A 15341-nucleotide genomic window follows, 5' to 3' on the forward strand; every position below is an offset into this window, starting at 1 on the left:
TGCAGCATCCGGGAGGCCTCAGAATAAACTGAGTACGACTCTGACTTGTGCAGAGGTGACGGGGCATCTCAGAGAGTGAGGCAGGAGGGAGGGGAGCAGGCAGGGGCTCTAGCAGAGTCAGGGAAGTGGCAAATTCCAAAGAGACATGGGGGGGGGCTGTTTTAAGAGACCTGTTGGGCAAGGCAGGTGTGGATCTCAAGCAGTGAATTCTCATGACGGCCTTGAGCTTTCTCAGGCAGGATCTTAAGGAGGAGCAGGGGACTGGGTCGTCCCAGAGACACGGCTGTCCTTGATGTTAGAAACCAGGCTGGGGCTTGTTCCAGGCTCTCGGTGTGGACAGGGCCCCAGAGGTTGTGGTTCTTACAGGCCAGGATGGAGGGGAGTCTGGGGCAGGTTTGGTGAAGGAGAGTCTTTGTCAGTTTCCAGCTCCCTGGAGCACATAGGAAGTAACTAATGGGTTTCTCTGTGGGGTTGGAGAACTGGGCAGGACGTAAACTCAGGAGACTGAGGTTAAGACAGAGCCGCTAAGGGCTGCTTCTAACCTGCCAGGAGTGCTGAACAAGCAGACAGAAGCCCCCAAGAAGGAAGAAACCAACCTGGCGGGCTTAGGGAAAGACCCCAAGTCAGATGCCCAGGCCTCACCCAGAGCTGGGAACTCCGCCTGGGTCAGCAGATGAATGGGACCATGCCTTCTTCCACTGCTGGTCGAATATGAACCATAAAAATGTGTGTTTTCAGGATCTGCAGAGATGGTTGCCACAGCGAAAGGTGTAACCATCGTGCCCACCAGCATTAAATCTTTGGGGGTGGCCGTGTCATCCGTCAAAAGCAGACCTGAGGACTCATCTGGAAAAGGTGAGCAGAAGCAGGCAGAGTGGTATCCGTGCTGTTCCCACCTCGAGATCCTCCGGTTAGGTCCGAAACCAAACCCCGCAGGCCCCAGCATGGCACTGTGACCTTCCTATTTGATGCCACTAGAGGGCGCCATCCATCCGGCTGCACGAGCACTCGGAGGCTCAGCGAGGACTGGCCTGTAGCCAGCCGCTGCTGGAGGCGAGCCGGGGCAAGGAAGCCCTGACTGAGGGCTCTCGCCGCTCTTCCTGGCCCTCGAAGGACAGCTTGGCATCGGAAGCACCATGGTTTGTTGGAAAGAATGAAACACTTGGGTTCTGATGATCCTTCTCTTTGCTGCTCTCCACACGCGCAAGGCACGTGCACAGGGAGCTGCGCAGAAGGAAGGTGCTTCCTCCGCCAAAGCTATGATGACCGGGTTTGCACAGGGGCCTTTCGCCTAGCTTAGCCCAGGTTGTACACAGAGGAGACGGGGAGAGGACGAGGCAAGCAGAGAGACAGAGAGCAAAGCGGTCCTCGTTTCTCATTAGCCTGTGACAGGTTCACCTTCCTGCACCGGGGAAACGGGGACAACACCTGGGTGATGCCACAGCTTGGAGAGATGCTCTTTTGTCTGACGGCCCGGTGCCCGGAGGAATTTGAAGCTTATGGCTGTTACTGTGGGCAAGAAGGACAAGGCGAGCCGAGGGACGCCCTGGACAGGTACCTCCGGGTGAGGGTGGCGGGCGGGTGGTGCTGTCACCGTCCACTACATGACATATCACTTTAGGCTCAGAAAAACTTGCTGTTACAGTATCTCATTCTGCAGGGCCCTTGCCGCTATAGTCCCATTTTCCTGATGAGCAGCTGAGGCTCAGAGGCTGACTTGTCTGAGGTCATTCAGCCACAAAGGGACAGAGTCAGATAGATCCAGATCTTTTGATTTGAGAGTCTAGAGCTCCACCACAAATACTGCCCAACTGCTCTAAGAGGGTCAGTCTGCAAAGACACCTCAAAAGACTCCAGATCTACCTATTTTGCAATGAGCAACATGTAGAATTGAGGTCCCTAGTTGACTTGCTCTGCAAGACGACACATTGAAATTAGCTTTACAACGTTTCCATGTAACTGCTAAATTTTATATCTACCACTCCTGGAAGCATTTGCACTGACGTCATGCATTCATTAATTCGCTCCTTCATTTACATGTGCATTCAAGCTACATTCCTTGTGCTTTTGCTCTGTTCAGGCCCTGTGCTAGGTGGCGGAGAGATAAAAGGGATTAAACCTAAACCAAGCAGATCAAAGCAAACTGCCTCTGCCCAGTAGGAGCTGACACAGTGAAAGGGACAATTCGACAAAACACCACTCATGTAACAAACGCCGTGGGGACACAGGAAGCTACGGAAAACTCAACCTGGAGATGAGTTGGAGGGACTAGTCCGAGGGTCGAGCTGATCAGGTTTAAATACGGGATCCCACGTGGAGACTCATTGCATCCACGGCCAGTTAGAGCTTTGCAGTGAAATGCTGTGAGCCCCCCTCTGATGACGGGGTTGCAGGGAGGGTCAACAACTGTAGCTGATCGTGGAAAAAAGAGGAAAAGACAAGCCTTGTGGTAGTTAATACAAAGGGTTCAATAATGGCAGGAACGTGGAACATGTCACCTGCAGGTGACATGGCATCTGAATGGCTAAATTACGCACCCACCTACAGACCTCTGTCCCCACAGCACAGCCGGCCCCTCCCCATCATCCATCCTCCGCAGGGAATTCGGTGAGATCAGGGGCTCTGCCGCACAGGCAAACGTTACCATTTACCTCCCATCAGGTAACACTAAAGAAGCTTTTATTCTCACCAAGTGTATACGACACTGTGGAATTAGAAGTGTGTTTTCATCATGGGGCCCAGCCGTGCGCCCTCTACTGTCCAAGACAGAGAACAATTTAAGTATTGTTGCCGCGTCCGAGATGTTCAATGAGATACTGCAAATAGAAAATTAGGGGTTCCTGTTGTGGCTCAGCAGGTTAAGAACCCGACATAGTGTCAGTGAGGATTCAGGTTCCATCTCTGGCCCCTCTCAGTGGGTTAAGGATCCCGTGTTGCCCCAAGCTGCAGCGTGGGTCACAGCTGCAGCTCCGACTTGACCCCCAGCCCAGGAACTTGCATATGCCTCAAGGGCAGCTGTAAAAGAAAAGAAAAAATAAGAATGGAAAGAGATCGAGGCATCAGTAATCTCTGCGTTTTCTTGACCCCCCCCCCCGGAAAGAAAGTGGGGGTGCCGTTTAAGAAGGTTCCTGATTTCTGACCTTATTTCACAAAAATAGGAGATTTGCCCAGGCAGGCAAGTGAGTTATGGGATGGCTTCCTTGATTTGCCTAAGGATGAAATTGAAAAACCAAAAGCCAGAGTCTTGGCTAAGGAATAGTCAAATGATACGCTTTTCTCCAAAAGTGTCTTTTCCAAGCTATGCATACTTCATATTCTGGGAAATCTGAGTAATTTTCAAGGGTATTTTGATCACGTAGGCTTTCCGATTCACTCGCTGACTTTAGATTCTATTAGATTAACTATCTACAGCCCCTCACCCCAGCCCAAGGTCACAGGAGATAGTGGCTGTGCTATAGTAACAGTGGAAAAGGGGCTGCCATTCTCTGGCCACACGGCCCTCCAGCCACAGGCTAAGGTGATGCAAGAGGTGGGGTTCTTCCTTCAACTGCTGGCGCCACAGAAACGGTGGGGAAGCCGATGCGTGGCTGAGCATAAGCCCCATCCACGCGTGGCACTTCTGCCTGATCCCTGCTCCAGCTGTGGTCTCCAAGGTGGAGTAGTTTTAGCCTCCTGTCAGCTGCAGCATCCCAGGCTCCCTGGGGGTGCCCAGCATTCTTGGGAGATGGACTGGAGTCTGAGAGGCTTTATCCGGCCAGATGAGTGGGTCTAAAAAAGCAAGCCCATGAGTCACTCTCCTCTACTTCCTGAGTCTTTCTCTACGCTGGACACTCTCCTAGAAGCAATTCTTTATTTTTGCTCAAGATCGTTACTTTTCTCTGTCTGAAAGCTAAGGGACGAGGTGGGGGGTGGGGGGTGCCTTATGAATGGACATTAACTGTTCTATTATCTGAAATGTTGCAGGGGATGAGTCACTGCTAGCTCAGATCATACCACGGTGTATACTAAAAGGGGTACCCCTTCCTCAAGACTCTATTCCATCTTTTAGAAAATTATTATGATAACTATGCAGGTCACCATCTTTTCAGCCCACAGAATCATAACAAAAATACCAAATTAAAAAAAAATGATGCATCCAGTGTGATCAACACAGCCTTAGATATGGCATTTTTGTGCAGTATACAACCTGAACAGCCATCCGTGGCGGCCCTCAGTGTGGACATATATCAGCCCAGTGGGCACTGGAAAGGAGGCACCGGCTTCTCTCACTGCTGGAGGGAGTGTGTGAGGAGCAGGCCTGCAAGAGTTCTGGGGGGCAGCTGGGGGCTCTGGGCAGTAAAAGAATTTCCTTGGTTTTAGGTGCTGTTGGTTCCATCACTGCTGCCTGGAGCAGGTGAGAAGGCTGGGCTGCCTGCTGGAGAGGCTTCCTCTGTCTCCAGTGATGTGCGTGGATGGAACCCCCAAGTGTAAGTGCAGTGGGCCAGCACAGTGGGTTCTTCTTTCATTCAGGTCAGCAGCAGGACCACAGCTCATCTTATAGATGTTTTCCCAAGCCCTTTCTTTTTTTGTTTTTGTTTTTGTTGTTGTTGTTGTTGTTGTTGCTATTTCTTGGGCCGATCCCTCGGCATATGGAGGTTCCCAGGCTAGGGGTCAAATCGGAGCTGTAGCCACCGGCCTACGCCAGAGCCACAGCAATGCGGGATCCGAGCCACGTCTGCAACCTACACCACAGCTCACGGCAATGCCGGATCGTTAACCCACTGAGCAAGGGCAGGGACCGAACCCGCAACCTCATGGTTCCTAGTCGGATTCGTTAACCACTGCGCCACGACGGGAACTCCTCAAGCCCTTTCTAAAACCTATAATGTGACTTAACACTTTTCCTAACTTCGAGATGCATATTTACTACCCCTATTCCACTGAGAAGAAGACCCAAGTTCAAGAGGCTAAGTCAGCTGACCAAAGTCACAACATTTGTAAGAGCAGATGGAGAATAATATCAATACCCCTGCTTACTGAGTGCTTACCATGTGACCTTCTGAGTTCTTGTTGAGTGTGAGCAAGCGCATCCAAACCCCAATCTTAGGGGGTAGCACCGTGAGCCTTCCCATTGCACAGAGAAGGCAGTGGAGGTCCAAGATCACACAGGAAGAAGAAGGTGATAGAACTGGGGTTGGGATGGTAAAACCATAGAACCTCGGACTGAAAGCGAGTCTTCACTATGCCAGAGCGTCTCTTTTCCTAGAAGCAGAAACCTTCTCCCGAGGAACCCCATAAAAGAGGAAGCATTGGGCCTGCATCTCCACTCCTCCCCACTCACTTAGCCAGGCTTCCTGTAGATCTGGCTCCATCTATTCGCTGCTGCGTTTCCTCATCTACATCAGTGGATGCATTTCCCTTACACTCTGTAGAGTAAAAGGAGATGGTCCCCTTAGCATTTCTTGAGAGCCCTGCAAGAGTCTGTCTCACCCTCCGTTTCTGTCCAAGGAAAGCCCCAGGGTTGAGCCTTCAGGGCTTATTCCTTTGCTGGCACCCGGCCTGGGGCTCCTTGAATCCAGGCCTTGGAGGATCATCCTCTCACCTCCGTGCCTTACATGCTAGTCATTCATTTATTCATTCACTGAATTAGCTGCTTATCCAACACGCCTCCATCAGGAACTAGAAAACAGTGAGCAGACACCATCACCGCCTTCCTTTGTTCACAGCCTGCAGCGAAGAGAGACAAGCAAGGGACTGTTCTAGTCTCCTGTACTCCGATGTACTAACTAGTCTCCTGTACTAGGTGGGAGGGCGTCTGGGAGCCTAGGGAAAGGGTTTTGAGCCTGCCGAGTTTGCAGCCAGGACAGGAGCAATGGGGAGAAGTTTAGAAGGGGGCAGTGAAATGAGAGTTTCCAAGAAGTTGACAGTTCCCAGATGGTCATTCTGGGTGTGTGTGTTCCAAGGAAAGGGAACGGAAAAATCGTGGCATTTTGGGAACTCCTGGCAGTTTCAGAAAGAGGTGGTTCTGTGTTTCAGGATCGGAGAGTGGAGGTGGTGGCACCACGGTGGTTCAAGGGGGAGCTGGGGAGACGTGCCAGGTCATGAGACCAGAAATGAAACATTTAGGCTTTGTCCTCTGGAAAATGAGGAACCAGGTTTAGGGCCCACGAGTGACAGGATAGATGACTTGTTGTCGTGACGCAATCATGCCTTGAGGTCCAACCTTCATCTCTCAGGTCTTAGAATCCAGCAAAGCTGCGCGTGTAGTTTGCATTCGACCGGGGCTTTGGGGAACCGGTTCCGACCCTCTGTGAGCTCTGAGCACGGTGTCCTGCAGCAGATGCAGGTGTGGGGTAGTGAAGAACGGCGTCTTGGAGCCCATGGCACACAAGGCGCAAGCACGAGGCCCAAGTGCAGCGCTGCCCTGGGGAACAGGCTTCTGCGCATGTCCGCCTTGCTCCCGCTTCCCCCTCTCCTCTCTGCCTCCCGCTGCGGAGATGCAAGGACACGTGTCTGGGGCTGATGGGAAGGCCACTATAGGAGATCTGGTGGGTCAGTGTGATGAGAAAACGTCTGGTTGATGTGGTTGATGAATACTTTCACAGTAGACCAAATCCGTCTATGAAAACCACAGACAACAAGGATATTGCTTGCAGAATAGGTCTCCGTGTGTAAGCATCTTCAAACACATTGTTTCGTTTGTATCACAGATGCTCTCCACTCCAACCCCGCTGTATGCAACTGAAACACTCAAGAAATAAAGTAGGATGGCTAGATTGAGCAAATACAAATACAGACAGAAAAAAAAAAAAAAACAAAAAACTTCTCCTGTGATGGAAGGAACCATAGGGTGGGATTCGATGGGAGTCCCCGGGATAGGCGCTCCGTCTAGCTGGGGGAGCTCAAGGTAGCTTTCTGGAGGAGGGGATGCCAAGTGGATTCTTGAGGGGCTGGTCTGGGTTACCCAGGATGAGAAAGTCAAGAACACTCCCAGTAGAGGAATCAGCTTATGCAGGACCAAGAGGTTCGAGATATAGGTGGGAGGACAGGGCGGAAGAGGCGACCGTCTCGCGGGGTCTCAGGTCTGCTCCTCTTCTTGCCCCTTAAGGTGTGGGGCAGAGCCTGTGCGCCAAGCTGCTCTGTGCCTGCGACCAGACGGCGGCCGAGTGCATGGCCCCCGCCGTCTATAACCAAAGCCTCAGGTCGCCAGGCAGCCAAGACTGCCAGGGCGAACCGCTGTCCTGTGAGGACCCCCGCGTGCCTCCAGCTTCCTCCCTTGGCTCCAGCTCCGAGGAGAACAGCGAGGAGGCCCCGCCCCGCCCAGAGGGCCCGACAAGAACCAGAAGATTCCTGGGGGGGTCCCTGGGTCTCATGGGCACCAGGCTGCAGCATGGCCCCAGATAGATTCCCAGAGCAAGCGACCAGCGCACCCTGTCCTTCTGTTCCTTCTGCCTCCACCCTCCCCTTCTGCTCACCAGAGGCTCAGAGGGGGAGAGGTGGGGAGACCCTTGCCCGCGTGCATTGTGATGGGTTTGTCAGCTCACACTTGAAGGTGCACACTTGAAGGAGCAGGCGGGTGACAGGTGGTTCTCTGCTTTCTGTAGTGCGCTGGGGAAGCTCAATAAATACTCCAATCAACGTTTCTTCGTCTGATTTTCAAGAAATGTTGTGGATATCGGTACATGAGTAAGATCGCAAAGGGGAGATGACAGAGAAAGGGGAGGAGAACCTCCAGTCTCTAATCACTAAAAGCTACTTTTCCCATTAAAAAGAGAGAGAAGGCAGTATATTTAATCAATGGTATAAGATCACCTACGGTCACCAACAAATCCCCCAAAGATGTATGCCAGAGACTGAGGTGACAGGTCCTCTGGGACGTTCGAAGAGAGTGGCCATGTACCACAGCCACCGCCATGAAGAATCACTGCTAAGCCTGTCTTGAGTCTGGCAATATAAATTGACTTTTAAAAAATAGGGTTTAGGATCCAGCATTATCACCACAGAGGACTGGGTTGCTGCTGTGGCCCTGGTTTGCTCCCTGACCTGGGAACTTCCATATGCCATGGGTGAGGCCATTTTTAACTAAGGCAAAATAGTGAGTAAGTGTAACAAATGCAATAGCTACTATAAAAATGTACTTATACAGAAATGTTTGATTTTGTTTTACTGCTTACATACAAATTGCACAGTGAATTTTTACACTTCGAAAGAACTCCCTTCATTACATTTAGTACATATACTGGCATGAATAAAACAAAGTAGTTCCACTTTCAGACAGGAAGCAGGGAAATATTGTGAGAAAGGGGAAGTGAACTGCTAGTAGAGTGTTATGATTCTAAAAGCTAATGAGTTCAAGGTATTTAGGAAGAGTGTGCGCGTGTGTGTTCAGGTTGACTCCAACAACTCTACATAAGCAAAGACAACACAAGTATAGGAGGGATGTTTAAATGTTAACTATTCAATGTCAAGGTAAAAAATAAATGATACAGGCAACAGTATACAGCAAAAAGAGAATGATTAACAGTTTTTATTAAGACTTTAAATATCTACAAAAATATAGCAATACAGTGAACTTCAACTAATCCTAAACTTTCAGTATCCAAACTGGCAATATGATATATTACATGCATACCTATCAGCTGCAGGACCTCCTGCAATCTCCTGGAAGGGACAAGTCAAAGGAAAAATCCACCAATTCTTGGGAATCCTTGTTAACAAAGACCAGCTCAGTAAGCTAGGATACATAGAAGTTTACTATGTAAAAATAACAACTACAACCAGGAAAAAACCCCAAAAAACCCAAATCAACCGTTTACAAACAGACCAAGAGGAAGGTGTGATAAACATTAACTGAAATGATTTTCTCTTACATGCTACACATGCAGTTTTAAATCACAGAGAAATGTGAAGTTTCGTAGAGCAAAGTTTGTTTTGCATGAGTGCAAATGAATATATATCTTCTTTTCTTATACTATTAAATTATATATTTTTTATACAAAAGCACACAGTGTTAATCTATAAAATGACATCCAAGTGGATGATGATTGTTTTAGCCTGTCCCCCTGCTTAGATTTTTTTAATGCAAAATCAAAAGTTAGTATCTTTCGTTAAAAATAGAGAAGAAAAAAGGGAAATTAAAAACAAACGTAAAACTTGGCCTATTAAGTGGTGAACCATTTTACCTGGTCAAGGGGGCCATTTAGTCCCCCAGTGGTGACGGCACAGTTACTCAGAAAACAGCGTCTTGTTTATCTACACTGAGTAGGTAACTAAACCATGCAAGACGTTTGAGTATCATTTTATAGGTTTAAAAGACTAAGATCTTTTGCAAGTTGTTTAAAGATGCTGTGCTTTGGTTTAAATATTCAAGAGTTTCAAGTATGCTGGTCCTATTATTACTTCCTTAACTTTGTTTCTGCTAAAGGTGCCCAAAGAACCCTAAACCCAAAGGAGGAACAGGCCATTCTTCACTGGGATTTTTCAAACAAAAGCAAAAGCTAGAAACTAAATTATTTTGGGACTACAATGTTTGATATGTATATTGTTTTGTGTAAAAAGGAATCAAATCTGAAAAGGTAGGAGAATTATAAACAGATTATTTCATAAGAATGTCCTAAGAGATTTCGTAAGAGTTGAAAAGAAAGTTGTTCATTCTGCCATGTGACGGAATTCACTAAAACATACATAATTTTAAGGAAACACCTTCTGTTAGCACATGTAATCTTGATAGATTAAATCAACACAAGTTTAAATTGACGACTGCTAAAACCATAGGCACTCTTTTCAAATATAATTATCACGAATCATAAACAGAGATGCACACAAGTTACAGTTCAAATCTTAAAAATTAAAAGTCCATTTGGGGCATTTTTTGACTATGAGAATTTAAAACAATGCACAGTATAAAAATGTAAATTAATGTGCTCTTAAAAGAAATAAAAATGTATGCACTCTTCACAGGTGAACTATTAGCTGTTTTAAATGTCTTTTTTTCTATACTAAATATATAGCTCATTTAATTAGTGGAGCCACACAAAATACCATTATAATTTCAAAGCGTAATCTGTAAACTAATACATCTTATGATGTAAAAAATATTGCACAGTTCGGTACTCCAAGAGCAAGCTCTAAGACTCTCAAGTAGAATGGTCAAACTTGGCAGAAAACACAGTATTGTAAGAACCAGACACTTTAAAGTATGGAGGTTTTGGGGTCACATTCTAGGAATATTACTCAGTGAATGTTATTACCATAAAGAGGACGAGGACTGACGGCCACATATTTTTTTTGCTCTAACAAACTAACTGAGGGGTGCCTATCACAATATCTAAAACATGGGGACGAAAAATCACAAAACGGTTTTGCAGCCCCAGGATTAGGAATACAGTTGTATGTTTTTGCTTTTGCATTGCAGATAAAGAAAAAAGCAGTTCTAATTTTACACAGCTGTATAGATGTCTAAGAAATACTGTAAATACTTCATACACCTTCAACCCTCTGATGGCTTGTTGTTTTTTTTAATTACATGTTTGTGAAAAAAATTTCAATGTACTATTTAACAACGAATTAATGAGAGGCCAATGTATGTTCAATTTTAAAAAGCATCAGGAACCTCAAAAGAATTCACACGGCATAAACCTATCTTCAAAAGTACTCTAAATCATATGCTACAGTTGCAAAATTTCTAATCTGATATGCCAAGCATTTGGTTAAAGGTAAGTTCCATCATAGTTTTCAAGACGTATGTTAACAAACATCGAGTAAACCCTGAAACCTCAGCCTGGCCCTCATTTTTAGGCTTTATGCTGAGGTCTTCCTGAGCCACTCAGTACACACAGAGATCTGGAAACTTCATCTCGTAGACTGGGACAGACTGGTACTGGGCGTGCCCAGAAGTGATGGCGAGGGTTCCTGATGGGCTGGGAGGAGGACTGGAAAAGAAGAACCGGGCACTGTCAGCGGGTGTGCTGAAAAGCTGTGCACTTCACAGAGCATTCTCAGTACTCTGCGAGTCGCAGAGTAAGCCTCCTTCATCCGGGGATCAGAGGGATGTAGCTGCTGGCCAGCCACAAGACCACATGGGAGATAGATCACAAGGGTACCAAGCTGTTTTTAGGTCAAAACCAACATTTTCCTTTGAATATATGTATATATAATTTTTATAATGCGATTACTCCATACCCATTCATCTAAGCTTGCTTTGTTTCACTAGTAAAACATCTTTTATATACACACATGTTAACCTCTTCGGATGACAGCATGGTATTTCATTATAATGGATGCATTATAATTGATTCATTGTAATGGACAGATGCAGACTCATTTCCATTTTCCATGGTTATAAATAATGCTGACAGATCTATTCTTACACACACGTAATTTTATCCTGTCGCCTTGGTTTATGGTCTTACACACAGAAATTTCTGGATCAAAATGTACTCACAGTTCTGACACCACATGCCCTGCCAGAACACCAGCAATTTATACTCTGAACATCTGAGTGCGCCCATCCTCTTACTCCACTGTAAATACGGAGCATCACCAGCCTTCCTTGTTTCTTTCATCTCTGGCACTCTGACAAGCTGAAGGGAAGCCAGTCTTATTTCCTCGTTTTGGGCTACCACTAACGCTAGGTATCTGTAGATTCAGTATTCATTTTGTATTAATTTTCAAATGAATTTGAGCATACTGGCTGTATTTGCACTCAGTTTTCTCTTATCAATTTGGGAAAATGATCTTTTGTCATAGCATACCAATGCTTTTCCTCATTCATTACTCAATTCTTATCTCTACCATGGATGTTTATATTTCAAAATTCTCGTCTATTCAACTTACCTGTACAAAGTCCAACCTGTGGGAAGTACCAAAAATCTATCACACGTTTTCCTACTTAGTAAGGCAAATGCTCCCTTGGTTTTTTATTTCCACTGGTTTATACATGGATTCTTCCACACTGTCTTGAGCACCAATTGTTCAGATACAACAAACAATACTGTGAAGATTTTGACTAAAACTATAGATTAATCTAAAGGGAACTGATGTCTTTAAGATACTAACTTCCTATTCAATAACAAGGTATGACTTTTCATTTATTTAAGTATTTGTACGCATACTTCAGATTTAGTTGTAAGTCATATACGGTTTGTTATTATTTTATAGTTAAGAGTATAATTCACCATTCATATAATTATGAATTTTCATTAACTAATATATGAACTTATAGTCTGTGAGCTATTCTCAAATAAGTTATCAGCTGGTTTTCTTATATTTTACTGATATATTACTCTAGCCACTAATAATTTTTTTAATCTTATAATGATTTTTATTTTTTCCATTATAGCTGGTTTACAGTGTTCTGTCAATTTTCTACTGTACAGCAAGATAGCCACTAGTAATTATTTTGTAATCACCACTGCAGTATTTATAATCTTTTTATTAGGATATAACTTTTCATAGTGAAATGTAAGGGTACTGTTTGACAAGAACTGACAAATGTATCCACCCATGTCAATCACACCTGGTGAAGATACTGACACTTTCATCACTCATTCAAAAAAAGTTCCTGTGTCCTCAGCCAGTTCTCTCTACTCCCACATACCCACACACACACCCGCATCCAACAGTAACTGTGCTATCATCTCTGTCACTGAAGATTAGTACCGCTTGTTCTTGAATTTTTTTTTTTGTCTTTTTGCTATTTCTTGGGCCGCTCCCACGGCATATGGAGGTTCCCAGGCTAGGGGTCGAATCATAGCTGTACCCACTAGCCTACGCCAGAGCCATAGCAACGCGGGATCCGAGCTGCGTCTGCAACCTACACCACAGCTCACTGCAACGCCGGATCCTTAACCCACTGAGCGAGGCCAGGAATCGAACGTGCATCTTCATGGATTCATTTCCACTGTGCCACAATGGGAATTCCTCCTATATTTTTTGAGATTTACCCCCCATATGTGTTTTTTACTGCTGAATAGCATTTCTCTATATTAAGAGTACCACCGTTTGTCTACTGTCTCTTCATTCTCCTGTTGATGGACATCTGGTAATTATGAAAAAAGCTACTAAAACATTCATGTACTCGTCTTTCGTGAATCTAAGTTTTCATTTCTCTGGATAGATACTGAGAAATGGGATTAAAGGGCCAAGAGCATGTTTATAAGACACTGCCAAACTTGTGAAGTGTACCATTTTATAATCCCATGAGTAATACACGAGAATTCTTCTATAATGTCCAATACACTAAGCCTATCCAATGAATCTTTTTTCTATCAGGTATTAATCAGTTCTTGAACTGCAATTTAGTTCTCTTCTAGAGTTTCCATTTCTCTCCTAAAATATACCTATTTTTTCCTTTAAATTCTTTGATGTTTGTGTGTTTTCTTTTAAGGTCTCTGTCCACTAATTTCAATAACTAGTTTGATCATCTGGAGGGCTGCTGTTCTCACTGTATTTTCTTGCTCCTCTGTATTTCTTGTGCTTTTTTTTCTTTATTGTACTAAGGTCAAAGTGAATGAAGGAACAATGGTAACTGATGAAGAAGACTGCTTATTTTGTTTCTTTCCTTTTTTCTTTTTTTTTTAATCTTTTTGTCTCTTTAGGGCTGCATCCATGGCATATGGAGGTTCCCAGGCTAGGGGTCGAATCAGAGCTGTAGCTGCTGCCTACACCACAGCCACAGGATCCGAGCCCTGTCTACGACCAACACCACAGCTCATGGCAATGCTGGATCCTTAACCCACTGAGCGAGGCCAGGGACCGAACCTGCATCCTCATGGATGCTACTTGGGTTTGTTAACCGCTAAGCCATGATAGGAACTCCTGTTTCTTTTCTTGAGAATACAAACTCCTTCCTGTATTGTAGTTAGAGTGAGGCAAATTAACAAGAGGAAATATATCAAGTGGAAACGGAAAACCCTGAAGGTACATTAAGAAGTCTATTTCATTTCTTGTTATCATATAAGCTACCTAGAACCACTACTTCCTGACGAGGTGACCTTGGATCAGTTACCTAACTTCTATGTGCATCGGTTTCTACATCTGAAAAGTAAAAATAATCACTACATATTTTTTAGGTCTGTTGTAAACACTAAATGAAAGAATGTATTCAGTAAGTGACTATAAGTGTTCAATAAGTCACTATTAGCACTAAGGTTCAATAAATACAAACTATCAGTAGTACCTGTAGTACCAATAAAACAGAATTAGTCATAAAACATTAAGTCCATATAGTTAGGGTAGTCTGATTGAATGTCATATTGTGGTCCCTAGCAACATTTCTTTTAAGAACATGAGCTACAGATTTGAATTTTGACTATTTCCACTCACTAGCTGGATAAACTTCAGCAAATTATTTTACTTCTCTAAGCCTCAGTGTCTTTACCTGGAGAATAAACAAACAAAAAAAGCAACAAACAAACAAAAAGTTAGGTAGACCTAACTTTTCAGGACCATGGCAAGGATGAGCAAAAACAACAGACGTAAGGCAGGGAGCCTAAGATCAAGTACACAGTAGATTTGCTATTACAGCTAATAGGCATCGGAGTAGCTGCTGACAGGGAGTGTTGCCTGCCATTGCAGTAAACGAAGAATGCTGCCTGCCATGACAGGTCCATGAGGGTCAAGCCACCAGCCACTGCAGTCCCCCAGTGGTGCCCCTGGGAAGAATTCAGGATTGAGAAAAGCAGGAAGCATTCTGTTCTTTGGATACTGGCTCTAGACAGTTAAGATGCTTATCGAGGAATAATTTCAATGAGCCCAGATCCTTGTACCTTCCTATACAGAAAAGCACTAAAATCATCAACCTGAGATGTCTGTTCCTTGGGATGAGCAGGAATCTTTTGAGGTCTGACCACACGTACTTTCCCCCAGACTACAACTCCTATATTTCCAGGCTCTTCCCTTAACTCTGGAGCAGTTCCTCAAAGCTATCTGAGAGCTGTCTCCTTGCTACAGTCCTCAGTAAGGTCCCCAAATAAAAGTTAACTCACAACTTTTAGGATGTGCATAAATACCCACACCCGGCAATTTTATGCACCATACCCAGCAATTTTCTCTGAATCTAAGATACGTAGTAGCACACTGCGTATTTCAGTCTATGTTCTAAATTTTGGTAAACAAGTGATTCTCATTTTAGTGGGGGGGGGGGTGGCAGGGATAAGAAGAATAAGAAGTTATACTGATGGAAACTATGCATAAAGGCAGAAAAAAGGGCTGGGAGAAAAAAAGCCAAGTGAACCAGAACATCTATCTGTTTATTCTATTTATAAGATATGGGGTTTGAAGCAAAACACTTAGTTAATCCAGTTGAAAATGTAAAAGATACAGCTGATGTAGAAAAAAATTTCAGCTTCTATCTATGGCTC

At 44.8% G+C, this 15341-nt stretch overlaps 2 protein-coding genes across 4 annotated transcripts in view; one reads left to right on the forward strand and one right to left on the reverse strand.

The window, feature by feature from the left end:
* The window catches only part of OC90 (otoconin 90), a 28883-nt gene extending 21278 nt beyond the window's left edge, over nt 1-7605 (forward strand). Inside the window, exons 10-13 of the mRNA XM_047783233.1 lie at nt 739-855; nt 1383-1554; nt 4360-4466; nt 7088-7605. Of these exons, the coding sequence (XP_047639189.1) occupies nt 739-855; nt 1383-1554; nt 4360-4466; nt 7088-7383 (692 nt within the window). The 3' untranslated portion in view covers nt 7384-7605. The remainder of the gene's footprint in view (nt 1-738; nt 856-1382; nt 1555-4359; nt 4467-7087) is intronic.
* Nucleotides 7606-8477: 872 nt separating this feature from the next.
* EFR3A (EFR3 homolog A) overlaps nt 8478-15341 on the reverse strand; it is an 83685-nt gene continuing 76821 nt past the window's right edge. For all 3 annotated transcript variants that reach the window (XM_047783232.1, XM_047783230.1, XM_047783231.1), the window contains one exon: nt 8478-10910. In XM_047783232.1, coding sequence (XP_047639188.1) covers nt 10805-10910 — 106 coding nt within the window. In that variant the 3' untranslated portion in view covers nt 8478-10804. The remainder of the gene's footprint in view (nt 10911-15341) is intronic.

The sequence above is a fragment of the Phacochoerus africanus genome, chromosome 6 (assembly GCF_016906955.1).
Source record: "Phacochoerus africanus isolate WHEZ1 chromosome 6, ROS_Pafr_v1, whole genome shotgun sequence".
Classification (NCBI taxonomy): Eukaryota; Metazoa; Chordata; class Mammalia; order Artiodactyla; family Suidae; genus Phacochoerus; species Phacochoerus africanus.